The following is a 13,547-nucleotide window of genomic DNA, read 5'->3' as shown; positions in this document are numbered from 1 at the left end:
ATTAAAGATTATATTTGTATTATATATTTTATTTCAAGTGTAATTTATCGTCTAGCTTCCCTGTGGAAGAGCCATTGCATTCATCTTCTGTTAGTTTTCTCAACGCTCGCATGGATGGACCAATCACAGTCATTCAGTCATCGCTCGCATGGATGGACCAATCACAGTCATTCAGTCATCGCTTGCATGGATGGACCAATCACAGTCGTTTAGTCAATCTGTGTTTACAGTTTTTTACAGACGCTAGGACACATTTCTCAATACTTAGGTCACTTTTGCAAAACTCTTCACACAGTTCTCCTAACCAACTTTCAGCTTGGCAAAGCAGTTCATTTCACATTCAAAATTCACTACAACAACCAAAACACTTTCTTCAGGTCTCAAATCAACTCATTCTTCCAGAACACTATCGAAGGTCGACAGCCGACGAACACACTTTGTCACTCACAAAACAAGGACCTAAAAACACTTAACAACATGTAGCATTATACAATGTTTTCTTGTGTAAAACAAGGACACATCTCTGTTTATAATTTATTACAATATATGTTACTGGAATGAATCAGACATGATTCAGAATTCGTCAATATTTAGTAATTCCAAAATACAAGAATTTGTATACACACCATCCACTGATACAGATAAAAATTAATGCTGATCTACTCGGTCTTCTCCATTTGGCTACAGGTTCTCGTCCACATCGCATCTTATGTCATCTAGGGCAATACACCTCGGAGTCTCGGAGAGAATCTTTTGGCATGTCTGATCCATCCCTGGCGATCTTCTGCTGATATGTCCAGGCATCCAGCATTCATTGCATCCAGGAGGGACATTCGATCACGTGGATGGTCAGATTTATAATTGTTTTTATAGCATTTAATTTTAAGATGTAAAATATATTTCATTAAAATATTACTGTAGAAATGTAGCAAATTGCTGTCTTATTCTGTTTTGTATTATGTTATTGTTTTGAACATAGGTTTAACAGTTTTGAAAACAGTATGTAAGCATGTGCAAATTGGCCTGTACATACAAAGAGTTTTGGCAGTTGTTGTGTCTGACTGAGAAAAGAATTCATGAAATTTGAGAGATGTAGTAATTGAATGCATTTTGTGCCAAAGCAATGATAATTGATCCTCAGTTTAGCCCACATAGACTTCTGTTGTGCTCACTGTGTGAAAAGTTTTGCAAAAGTGACCTAAGTATTGAGAAATGTGTCCTAGCATCTATAAAAAACTGTAATGTTCGATGGAAAACGAATGAGAAATAGAGATCTGGAGATGAATCGAAAAAAGAATAACATACATATCATGTAGACTTGAATTTGATGCATTATTTGAATAAACACGTAGCTGGTACAATTGTCTTTTTTAAGATTTTAACTAATACAAATTTAAATTACCAATTGGTAAACAGTTATTTCAGCAGAAGTGCAAAGAAAATTTACATATAAAATAATACAGGGTAGTTCAGTAATCCTTTGCCTTAAAAAGCACAGACCAACTTAATTAAATTTAAATAGAAGCTTACTAGAAAAATTAACAAAACTAAAAACTGAAATAACATTTAGTGATCAAAATGTTAAACAAATCAAAACTAATATTCAGCCCTTTGTCCAAAACTCTGCATGTATAATGTCAGTCAATATGTAAAAATACAATACAGCAAAGATAAATAAGATTAACAAATTATGAAAGCATGAATTATTGATATGGTTGAGTTGAGGCAGTAGCATTCATATTTTTCATATATTAAACCCTTCTTGTCATTTACACTGTTAGGCATCATTGGTGGTCTTGGGTTCACCTTGATCCTCCTCCACCTGACCAGAGCGGTTTTTCTTTAGAGGGTCTCTGAGAGACATAATCTTCTGTATCTTCAGGAAGGTGTCACAATCTGAGTGAAAATTATTCTTCTGAAAAACATAGTTAAAATTAAAACAAGCTCTTTAAAAGAATTAGAAGAAGAATGATGATACTCACGTTGAGAGAAAGACGCAGAAGCCCACCTTCACGCTGGCCTTCCAGAGAGGAGAGGAACACCTTGAGGGACTGCTCAGTCAGTTTATTTCCTACATTATCAGAAAATAAATTGTTACAGCAGAACAAATATGTTTCACTCTAATACAGAAATGAAATCAATTCTGAAATGAAATCACCTGAGAGATTCATAGAAGTAAGGCATGTGTTTCCTGGATGAATGACTTTCCCTTCAGTGTGCAGAATTCCAGGATCCAATAGAGGAATCACTGTCTCATCCACTCTCTGACAAACAAATGCTTCCATGTTTAAGAGGAAATAACTTTGAACTATCTATCTATCTATCTATCTATCTATCTATCTATCTATCTATCTATCTATCTATCTATCTATCTATCTATCTATCTATATATATATATATATATATATATATATATATATATATATATATAAAGTTTAAAAGCTTATTCTTACCTCTTGTTCAGATACTAGTTCAGATACTAGTAGATTATTGTCTTTGCCTGCTGATTTTCCAGCCTGACTACGGGGAACTTTATTATCTAAGTAAAAAGCATAACTTTTTTTTTTTATATGAAATACATTATTTAAAATATAAAGCCCGCTTCTGAATCTCAAAGAAACGGGTTTCAAAGGAAGTTAATTACCTTTCTTGGCCACCTTTGGCTCCTCTTTCTTTGCTGCATGACCTGGCGCTGGTTTCTCGTCTTTCTTAGGGTTGTCCTACACACAATAAAGTAAAATCATGCAACAAACATCATGAAACAACTGTAAACCATTGTGTTATATCTCAATAAAAAGAGATAGACTCTAAATATTTTGAGAACAACACTCCTCTACCTTCTTTTTGGTGGGGTTCTTTGTAGTCTTGTTGAGACGATCTAGAGAAGAGCTGCTGCGGACGGAAAGAGGCCGCTCATGTGAGTCTGCAAGACTAACTAGAGATGGCTGGACCATTGTTGATTCTTCACCTTTAATTAAGAGCTTCCTCCTCTCAACTATCTCCTCATGTGTCAAAACAAAGTGACCAAGCACCTAAATAAGTAAATGAGAAAAAGATGAATGGAAATATGCATGTTCAATGTGTCAAGTAAGGAAAATATAATGTAGTTGTTAAAAGGAGTATATAAGTATACCTCAGCTAAATGGGCTGCTCCATTATCCCCTATTTGATTGTAGGATAATGACAGACACAGCAGGGAACGGTTGAGACGCAGACCCTTTTAAAAAGAGGCATAGGTCATATTAAAAACTCAGTTTTCAGTATATGAAGTCTTGATATCATTAGAAATGTCTGAACACCTTCAGATGGCAGACTTCAATACACACCTGAGCAATGTGAATTGCACCTGCATCACCAATACTATTAAAGGCTAGGTTGAGAGACAGGAGGTTTTTGTTGGCAGAGTGTATAGTGGACAGAGCCGAGCCAATCAGATGAGCTCCTTCCTCTCCTATATGATTATTACGTAGTGATAAGTCCGTCAACCTAGCATGGACATTATTTGAAAAGTGCTGAGTGACAAAAAAAAAAAACTACAAATAATGCATTTAGTCATCATGAGATGCATTGTAACACACTTAAATGCTATATTGCAAGCAGCAGGCAGTGTGTGTGTGTACCTACTTTGATTAAATATTTTATCTATCTTTATAGAACACATTTGTAATCTTTAAAGTTTTTAAGACCTCATGGCCTACGTGACTGAGATTGGGTACAAGGGGAGCCAGAATGATTCATGTGAACACTGCATGCAAAGATTATTAAAACCTTGACAGTTCATATGTGATATATATATATATATATATATATATATATATATATATATATATATATGCATGCCTCTGGGACCCCTGGGCACCTGGAGATGATTAAATAAAAAAGTTATCTTTAAAAAGAGACAGGGGGTAAAATCTCAAGGTAAAAAAGGTGAATCGAGAGAGCAAATAAATTATTGTGGAAAGCAAGGGCAATAAAATGGTGACGTCTGCTTATTGGACAGTGACTGATAACAAAATTGTATAAGAATGCAAGCTTGGAAAGAAACCAATTAATATGGTAAGCAGGCATCTTGGCTTTGTATTACTCCTGCAAGACTGAGAAAACTTTTCTCTAGTTAGCCTTATTTTAAAGACAAATTTGTACCCAGAAGTTAACTAAATCTGACAGAACCTCCTTTTAAGGGAAGTCATCATTTTTAAAATAAATAAATAAGTTTTTACTGCAGTTTAAAATAACAGTGTTTATTGTAATATATTTTAATTTGATTGTAATTTATCCCTGTTATGTCAAAGCTGAATTTTCAGCATCTTTACTTCATTGCAATACAGTGGTGGCCAAAATGATTAGAGCACTAGTATTTTCACCAGCTAACAAATGGTTTTAGGTCTGTTATCACTATCTCTTGCTGTAGTTTTTCAGTAGGAAATATCAGTTTACTTTTCCAAATATTTATTTTGCCATTAATTGTAATAACAGCCAGTGCTCCACACAGAGATCTGATCTCATCCTTGTCCCCCTTGTCTGTTTGGATGATGACACTGAAGGAGTGGATGCCGAGTTGCCATAACCTTCATACTGATATTAATTATATAATTACATGATTTCTTGTTTGACTATTAATCAAGTTATGGCAAGAGTGAAATGTGTAACCTTATGTGCGCTTAAGAGATATTAAAGAATCCTGTTCTCTATTTCTTTTCCTCAAGATTAATGTCCACATATTATGTGTGTGTATCCAACCGTAATGATAAGACACTCCCAGTGCTAGAAAGCCTTGAATTTTAGATAAGTTCTCTGTGTATGTGTGTTAGTATCTGTCTGTACAGGGAAAAGCTCAGACAGTCCCAGGACAAACGATCAACTGCCAGTGTCCAGCATATCAGATATACGTCTTTGGAGAGTTTATCTAGGTTTTGGAACCAATCAGAATTTTGTTGACTATGTATTGACGCAATTAGTATCCTCTGTCAGGGTATAACTGTGGTTGATTTTGAGTTGTACAGGGGCGGCCTACGAACTCCGTCGAGAGTATTGAAGCTGACTTCTGCTGATAAAATTGCAAACTATTTTCTTCAAGTAAAATTATTATTATTAATTGAACTCATCTCTGACTCCTGGTCTTCATTGCGACATATCTGGTCCTTGGGTTTTAACTGTAAATTCCCATACAAAATGAAGAAACAGAACAAACTAATACAGACTCAATCCAGAAGAACTGTTGCAACATCTCCAAGATGCTTCAAGAAACCTTCCTGCAAAGCTACCTGAAAAACTATGCACAAGTACACCGAAGGTAAAAGCTGCTTTAAACACAGAGGATGGTCCCACCAAATGTTGAATTAATTTAGTTAAAAGAAGTTATTTGATAAAGACAATCTATTTATGACATTATTTGTGACAGCATCCTCCTTTTACATGTTTACACAAGTGCCTAAAACTGTATGCTGATTTGCCGCTCAGTAAAGATTTTGTATTATAACCAATGCTGAAAATTTTTTGCTGTTTTTGTTGTTTGATCAAATTAATGTATCCTTGCTCAATAAAAGTGAAAAAAGAATAAAAACCATTCATTTAAAAAAAAAAAGAAAAGAAAATCCCACAACATTTACCCCAAACTTTTGAATGGTACAATAGATTGTAAGCATCAGGTGTATGTATGTTTAAAAATGAAAATGACTCACATGCTGTCTTCCCCTATGAGTAAGTGATAACTCTGCTCAGGGAGTAGATTACCCTCTAAAACCACCTTCCTATCAAGAAATTGGTAGGTAATGTCATCAGATTTGCCAGTATCTATTACCATAATTTACTTTCTGAATAGATCTTTTGCATGTGGTGAAAAGCACAAACTAGAAGGCTTATAGTACGCTAGTGGATATGATTTATCAAAGATGATAATTTAAGCCTTAAATAACTTTGAGATTTAATTAATGTGAAATGAATGAATTAATGAAAAGTTATTTCTAACACACTGAATGTGGGTCTCAATAATACTGGCAAGACATAATTCCAAGTCATTCTAGCCTTCAAAAACAGTTTGACTGTCCTTACCTGAGATTTGAGCACAAAAACACTGTGTTTCTAATGGAGGTGAAAGTGGAATCCGTCAGGCCTGCACGCCACATGCTGGAAAGTATCACCATTAATGGGAAATTGGCATAACATGGTGTTTATTTGCAACAGCAACACTCATAAACACACACACACACACACACACACACTCAAAGTCTTACTGTAAGCACTGTAGGTTACTAAAGGAAGGCAATAGCCTGCTCAACACCTGAAGCACCACCTCATCCACCTTCCATCCTAAAATTAACAGCAACAATAAACAAAGGCATTTTGATATTAAATATTTCTTAGGAGTGTGAACAGTTCTGTCTCATTGTTTACAAAGAAGCCTTACCGGATATTTTTACTTCCTTTACGCTGCCGTGGTCTTCATTCTCCAGCTCTATCTGGAGGCAAGGCTTAGAAGACCACGTTGTCATTTGACTTTCTAAAGATGTCTGAAAATGATTGTCCCCTTCAGTCCAGGTTGGAGTTTTTATTATGAAAACATTATGAGTTTTTTAATATGGGAGACAAATAAATAGCATTAAGTATAACATTTCATCCTAGTAGAGTCAACATTACAATGTATGTTTTATGTACAACAGTATTTACCCATAATTCCTCTATTTGTAGGTGTTGACTGCTTTATCTTCACAGAGGGGATCTCTTTCACACCCATGAGTTTGCACAGCTCTGTGAAGTCCAGCTCCAGATTTCCTAAGCACAGGTAATCATCTTCAAGTTCAAGTTAGTGTGATCAATACAAAAACACACTGACATTGACTTTATGTGCTCTAGGGATTAGCACACAGCATTTGAACTCCAACAAATAGCATATCTTCAGACATTGCATATATTTTGGTTATTTAATACGGTGCATGTAAGGTTACATGTCCAGTTCACTTAGTTTTGTCATGGCCATGACATAATAACTTGTTGGAACGTGATATTATGGTGTGGGATATTATCAGGGATGGATTCATTCATATTTTAAGAAATAATTACATTATTTAATCATTATATTAACCATAGTCCTTGGCTACCAGCCTGTATTATGTGGGATAGTCAGCATTCAAATTAAGTTTATCATGAATAAATGTTACATAAAGTGCATAATATAAAATAGGCCTACAATAAAACATCTCTATCCACCCTACAGTCTTTTTAAGTCCATTAACTGATTGTCTTTTCCTCGTAATTATTATTATCAGCTGATTATTATTGGATATATTTTTATATTAATTTATATTAATTTTTTCCCCTTCATTTCTATCTCTTAACTTAACGCTCTGAATACTTTTGTAAATAATAGTCTACTGTAAATGCTTGACATGCCAATAAAGCTGACTGGAACTTTTGCTGGAATGCAGTTTAAATTTAACATATATTTCCTTTTATTTCGGCTATTTAATAGACCATAATTATAAATAAGTTTCGTTGAGGAATTAATCATTCACGTATTTTCATTTGTAAATGAAAACACAACACCCACATTAATCATCACACATGGGCATGAATACAATAATGAAGTCAAAACTTTACTGGCATAATTGTCAGGCGTTTATTTACCAAATTATCGGTAGGCTAGCAAATACTAGCATAATTATACAAAACCAGGTAAAGCGATACACAAATGGAAAGGGAAAATAAGCAAATATAACAATAAATATAAAAGTACAGCCCTAATAAGTTAATGTAACATTAATAATAATAATAACAATATAAAAATATTAAATTAAATGTTTAATGTTAATAAAAATGTTATCTATCAATCTATTTTTGATAATCCCGGTTTGCTATGGTAACGCAGGTTTGTTTACGCATTAAACTCGCGGCCAGAGAAAAATATGTTGTTCCCTCAACATAACATTTCGAGGCCATCCCATAATATCACGTACCCACCATCTAATATGACGGTCCCTCAAATTAATATGTCGTAGCCACGACAAAACTTAGTGAACCGAACATGTCATCCTACGGGCACCGTGATTTAAAGATCACATGAAGTCAGAATCTAGTCAGTCTATCTGTGTTTACAGTCACTTACCTGCAGTTTTAGGCGGTTCTTCGTCAGTCACAGAATCCACCTTATCCACTTTCTCCTTGGAGGATTTTTCAACTCGTTTTTTCATTTTTTTTAATGCTGAAAACTAACCAGCAGTTGTTTAAACCTTAAACAAAACTAAACTGATTAATATATAAATGATTAATAATTATAATGAATATACGGTTGAGCAGCGGTTATTCAGATCTGTCGCTCACTCAGGTTGTATTCCGTTGTCATGTCAACAGCTGGGAGTAACCCCAGAGTGCAGTCTGGACGATGGGGCGGGGCGACACTTCGAGGAGGAGCGACACGTGTCGACGTTCAATTTGAATAATTATTGTTAATAATTGTTATAAATTGCTCAATTTATTGTTCTTTGTGGATTCTAACAGTACACTCTGTACATGGCTTTAGTTCTTAGGTTTGATTTTACAGAGGTATGCCATTACATTTGTCAAGTTATTTGAACAGACATGCATGATTATTGTGTGTATATTATTATTATTATTATTTTTCAGGATGACATGATCAGGAGGTGGTGGTGTTCTGTTCTCCTCCTGGACAGCTTCACTCCGCAAATGTATGTAGCTGTTTGAATGTTGCTACATGAAACATTACTCTTTACTATATCTAGCAATATACCTACCTCTTGACATTTGTTCTTTTAGAGCTCAATCACTGAGGGGAGGAACTTCACCATTCAAAAGACAATGTATTCAGGCAGAGTCCAGCAAAGCAGGTTATTTGTGCACATACATTCATTAAGAAATAATCATTACATGTGTGTACATGCAGAGGTATTTTAGTTATTACAGCTATATAGTTGTTCAGATATGAAATTGGGATTATGTACAAGTACTATATTGGTCAACACCATGGATTATTTCATATATAGCTATCAGTTAACATCAGCATCAAAGACATTTAAAAACATTTCATCTTTCATCTAATGTGGATTTTGTTCACCATATAAGACAGAAATATTTATATTCAATGTAAAAGATCTTCATGTGGATCATGCATACAAATATATACAAATATCTCACTGGATTATTACAATTACTGGCAAAATGAATGTGTGGAAATGTAAACTAATATATCCTACTGACACACTACAGCAAAAGATATAAATAATTGGCTTAAAACTATTTTTTTCAATGTGAAAATACTAACATGCCTAATACTTCTGCACAGTACTGTATATATTAACATTTTATTAGTGGTATTATAAAAGAATGAGTATGCAGTTGTGACAACAATCTATAGAGTTTGTTTAAAGCAAGGTTGTCTGTAGTCAGTGTTTATATAATGTTTAATAACTTTTAGATACTTTTATAAATAAACCTATGTATGTTTTTGATTCAACAGCTTCTCCTGGAAATCCTCAGTGAAGTTTTGTCAGCGGGTGACTCTGCATATTTGACACTTTCTCTGGTTTGCAGATGGTTTAGGGATGTGGTCACTCAAGAAGTTTTCCGGAAAGCGGCACACTTTGCCTGGCTAGACAGTAAGATTTCCCCCTATTTAATGCTCATTCTCCAATTGAACTTTGTAGTATGAGGCTGTTAACCTTTTTTATTATTATTATTATCTTTCCTGTATTTTGTCTTTACACTATAAGTTGTGGCCAACTGGAAGAATTGTCCTCCTGTCTACCAGAACGAGTTCAGATGGATGTACAGCATCAGGGAATGCTTGCAGTTCAGAGCCCTTTTCAAGTTTAACCCACCAGGGTACAGGGAAAAGGCCGGCGTGGTGATCTTCTGGGCTTTTGTTTACACAGGATTTTGTTCCAAGGACTGTTTTTTTTTTTTTTTTTTTGCGGCATGAAACATTTGTGTGTTCATTGAAGGGAAATAGAGAATGAACTGAGATCAACTGGTTTTAATGTATTAATTGATGTCATTTAAAGTTAAACTTTGCAGTCTATAATGTTTTAATAAAAAAGCTATGGCAAACACGTGCATGACAACAGGTTTCAGTCATTTACATCAGTCTATCATTCTTTAAGGTTTCTCATATTTGATGGTAACATCATTTGCTATGCATTGCTCATAATGAATTCTTAATTTAGTTGTGACAATTCAGTGTAATTTTTCAATTACCAATGATTTTGATAAACAATGAAGTGTTTAAAGGGGTGATTAAATGTATTATGTTTTTATATAGAAGCGGGTAACTGGGAAGTCGTGGCCTAATGGTTAGAGAGTCGGACTCCCAATTGAAAGGTTGTGAGTTCGAGTCCCGGGCCGGCAGGAATTGTGGGTGGGGGGAGTGCATGTACAGTGCTCTCTCCACCCTCAATACCACGACTTAGGTGTCCTTGAGCAAGGCACTGAACCCCCAACTGCTCCCCGGGCGCCGCAGCATAAATGGCTGCCCACTGCTCTGGGTGTGTGCTCACAGTGTGTGTGTGTGTGTTCACTGCTCTGTGTGTGTGCATTTCGGATGGGTTAAATGCAGAGCACAAATTCTGAGTATGGGTCACCATACTTGGCTGAATGTCACTTCACTTCACTTAAATAAATTCAGGATTAATGAGGTTTTCAGTAGTGCAGTTCAGAAAACAAATAACAGAAAGTGATGAGTGTTTTTGGGCAAGTTCTTTAGAACCTGTATAGTTCCTTCCTTGCAAAAAGTAACCATGGATTTATTGTAGTAAAAATATTTGTTGGCATATTAATTACCATGTCCTGTAATTATAAAAACACCATAGTTTAACTACAGTTTTTGTAGCAGAACCATGGTAAATTTTCGTAGGGGCTAAGGGAATGTTCAGTATATTATTGGTGACATTCAGAGACTGGTGACAATTTGTTACACACACACACACACACACACACACACACATATATATATATATATATATATATATATATATATATATATATATATAAAATTTGAATATATAAATCAAGGTACTCCATGACTATCTACATAACCATACTTCGCATTATATTGCGTGTCATTTTCAAAAACCAGCGAGTAATGCCGAGGTAGCGTCTACAGCCGTTGAGGGAGTAATTGTAAATTAGACCATTTATTTCTGTTCTGTTCGTCGTATTCCAAAACTCTTTGTATTTATACGGATGTTGTGGAAACGCAACAATAAATGCAAAAACACAACATTTATATTCGCTTTTTAATTTCTATTAAAAGTTTATTCATCTGAGTGTCTGCTTCCGCATTCCAATCCTGCTCACAGCGTCATAATTCTCTATACCAATAAGCTGTAAAATCGTCACTCATCTGTACACCAATAAGCTCATCTTAATCATAAACCAATAACCGCTGAGGTGGGCGGGGCTACACGTGTCGCTCCGCCCCAACGTGTCGCCACGCCCCATCGTCCAGACTGCACTCTGGGCTACTACACAGCTGGCGCCTCACTTGAACTATTATTACTATTGGTATGGGCTGAAATATGTGCCACTAGAAACTGAATTTGAATTGCTAAACTTGAATAATTGCTTTGAATAACTTAATTTGAATAACATAATTTGAAAGTGTATTATTTAATTTGAATCATTGCATTGAAAAACTGAATCTGAATTGTATAATTTGAAATTGTATTTATTCAAAAACTGAATCTGAATTGTAGTCTAATAAAATTTGTCCAATAAAATTTGATCCTCACTTAAAATTAAACTCTCTATATATCTTCACATTCACTTCTCACAATTCAGATTCAGTTCTCAAATTCAATTTCAAGTTACTGAGACAGACATCCGGGTAGTTGGAGGATGAAGGAAGAGCAATCGAGCACAGATCGATAGATAGCGTTCATTGGCGCACAGGAGCCAATCAGCACCTACGTTTTGAAGCATAGTACGTACCCACCATGAAACAAGGAAGAAGTGCTTGCCTTGCCGACTGACTTGACCACCATGGATCCGCCTGGGACAAATATGGTTATGACAATTTTTTTTTTTTCACGATCTAACTATCTTTAGATTAATGTTGTAGCTGTTTTGTAGAAACGGGGGAAATTACATCTTTCTCGAGATGTTGCAAACACAGTAGCTATTATCCCACGTTTTTGTGGTTATGTAGCTCTGGTAACAACATCTTTGCTTGGCATTTATTATTTCTAAGCATTTGCCTCTTCCTCCGGTGAAAATGTTGTTGCCGCCAAGTAGACTGGTCATGTCTTCAGCGTGATTATTTACGATAACTACTCCTCGTGATTGTCATTGTCAAGGTACTGCTTACTAAGAGGAAGAGAGAGAGTAGTAAGCTTGTATGTCTCACTATGTTTTTACAAGGAGACAACTCAGAAATAGTAAATTCAACATATTTGCTCACAGATGCAATACCTTCCCATGGTCCTGTTGGGCCCAGTGCCCAACATCAAACTTTAGTATATTTTTTTAGTCAATAAAAAAATGTCAATATATTGTCGCATTTTAGTTAGATATATCCCTCCAAGCATCTGTCTCCCCACCAATGGATTAATGCATTGACCAGTTGGATTTAATACTTTTTAAATTGACTGAGCTGTTACCATAAAGGCTGACTGTGCTGTGTGATATACATTTATTTTCAACAGTACAAAGGTTTTTTTTTTTTTGGTTGTCACTGTTCCCATATGATTATTATTGATCAGTTAGTCCTGACCATAGCAAAATTGCTTTCTCTCAAAAGTCCACTTTTTAACTTTATTGTACACATTTTTACATTTTAATTTTATATTATATTTCATACTTGTGTTTTGTCATTTCAGCAAAGCTGACTTCATTCCTTCAACTTCAAAACAAAAGTGAGCATTTCTAGGTTTGTACGCTTCTATAGTCTCCTTCAAATGTAAATAACCTAAGACTCTCAAACTTTTGGGGCCAAGTACCTCATATCATGTCAAAGAATCCAGGGATCACCTGTAAGCTATGATCCTACAGAAGCAACAAAAAAGTAAATGGCACAAATTTGCAAACACACAATAGAGAAAGAATAATTCACGTACATACACCACAGTTTCTGAGAAACAAGAGGCAGGTGAAAGAATTTAAAGCAATGTTTGAATGCAAAATAGACTGAGTTGAACAGATTACATTTATGTCTGTTTAATTGTTTTTATAACAACATATAAACATAAATCATAACTTGATTTTGAAAGATTTGTAAACCGATGCTCTACGGTTAACAATGATTTTTGATGTTTCCTGCTTCTGATGTCTTCTGACCCCGTTCTGCATGATGTCAAGAAAGTCTTCCAGCATACTGTACTGTATATTACACCGGCAGAGAGGAAATAATTATTGTTATTATATTACAGTTCCTAAACATTTTTATATTTTTATTTACCACAGAAACTCTGTCCCGAGACACTCTCGAGTTACGTTGAGACTGATGATTCCCCAATCTTCCAATATGGACTTCACATACTGTAGGATGAACTGTTTCCAGTTTCAGCAAAACAGCAAGGATTCATTAATGGATGACTGCACCT

The 13,547-nt window shown here is 35.1% G+C and overlaps 1 protein-coding gene across 1 annotated transcript; it reads right to left on the bottom strand.

Moving 5' to 3' along the window:
* Positions 1-1,318: 1,318 nt before the first annotated feature.
* LOC132145156 (leucine-rich repeat-containing protein 71-like) lies at positions 1,319-8,343 on the bottom strand. The gene is made up of 14 exons (XM_059555936.1): positions 8,102-8,343; positions 6,667-6,771; positions 6,407-6,526; positions 6,234-6,309; positions 6,052-6,126; positions 5,682-5,750; positions 3,327-3,486; positions 3,134-3,217; positions 2,838-3,032; positions 2,645-2,720; positions 2,454-2,539; positions 2,159-2,264; positions 1,983-2,071; positions 1,319-1,915 (listed from the first exon to the last, which is right to left on the bottom strand). The coding sequence occupies exons 1-14, from the start codon at positions 8,184-8,186 to the stop codon at positions 1,778-1,780; spliced, it is 1,464 nt and encodes a 487-aa protein (XP_059411919.1). The 5' UTR covers positions 8,187-8,343; the 3' UTR covers positions 1,319-1,777.
* Between the last annotated feature and the right edge of the window lie 5,204 nt (positions 8,344-13,547).

The sequence above is a fragment of the Carassius carassius genome, chromosome 8 (assembly GCF_963082965.1).
Source record: "Carassius carassius chromosome 8, fCarCar2.1, whole genome shotgun sequence".
NCBI lineage: Eukaryota > Metazoa > Chordata > Actinopteri > Cypriniformes > Cyprinidae > Carassius > Carassius carassius.
Note: the sequence above shows the minus strand (reverse complement) of the source record. Positions and strands in the feature narration are given on the sequence as shown.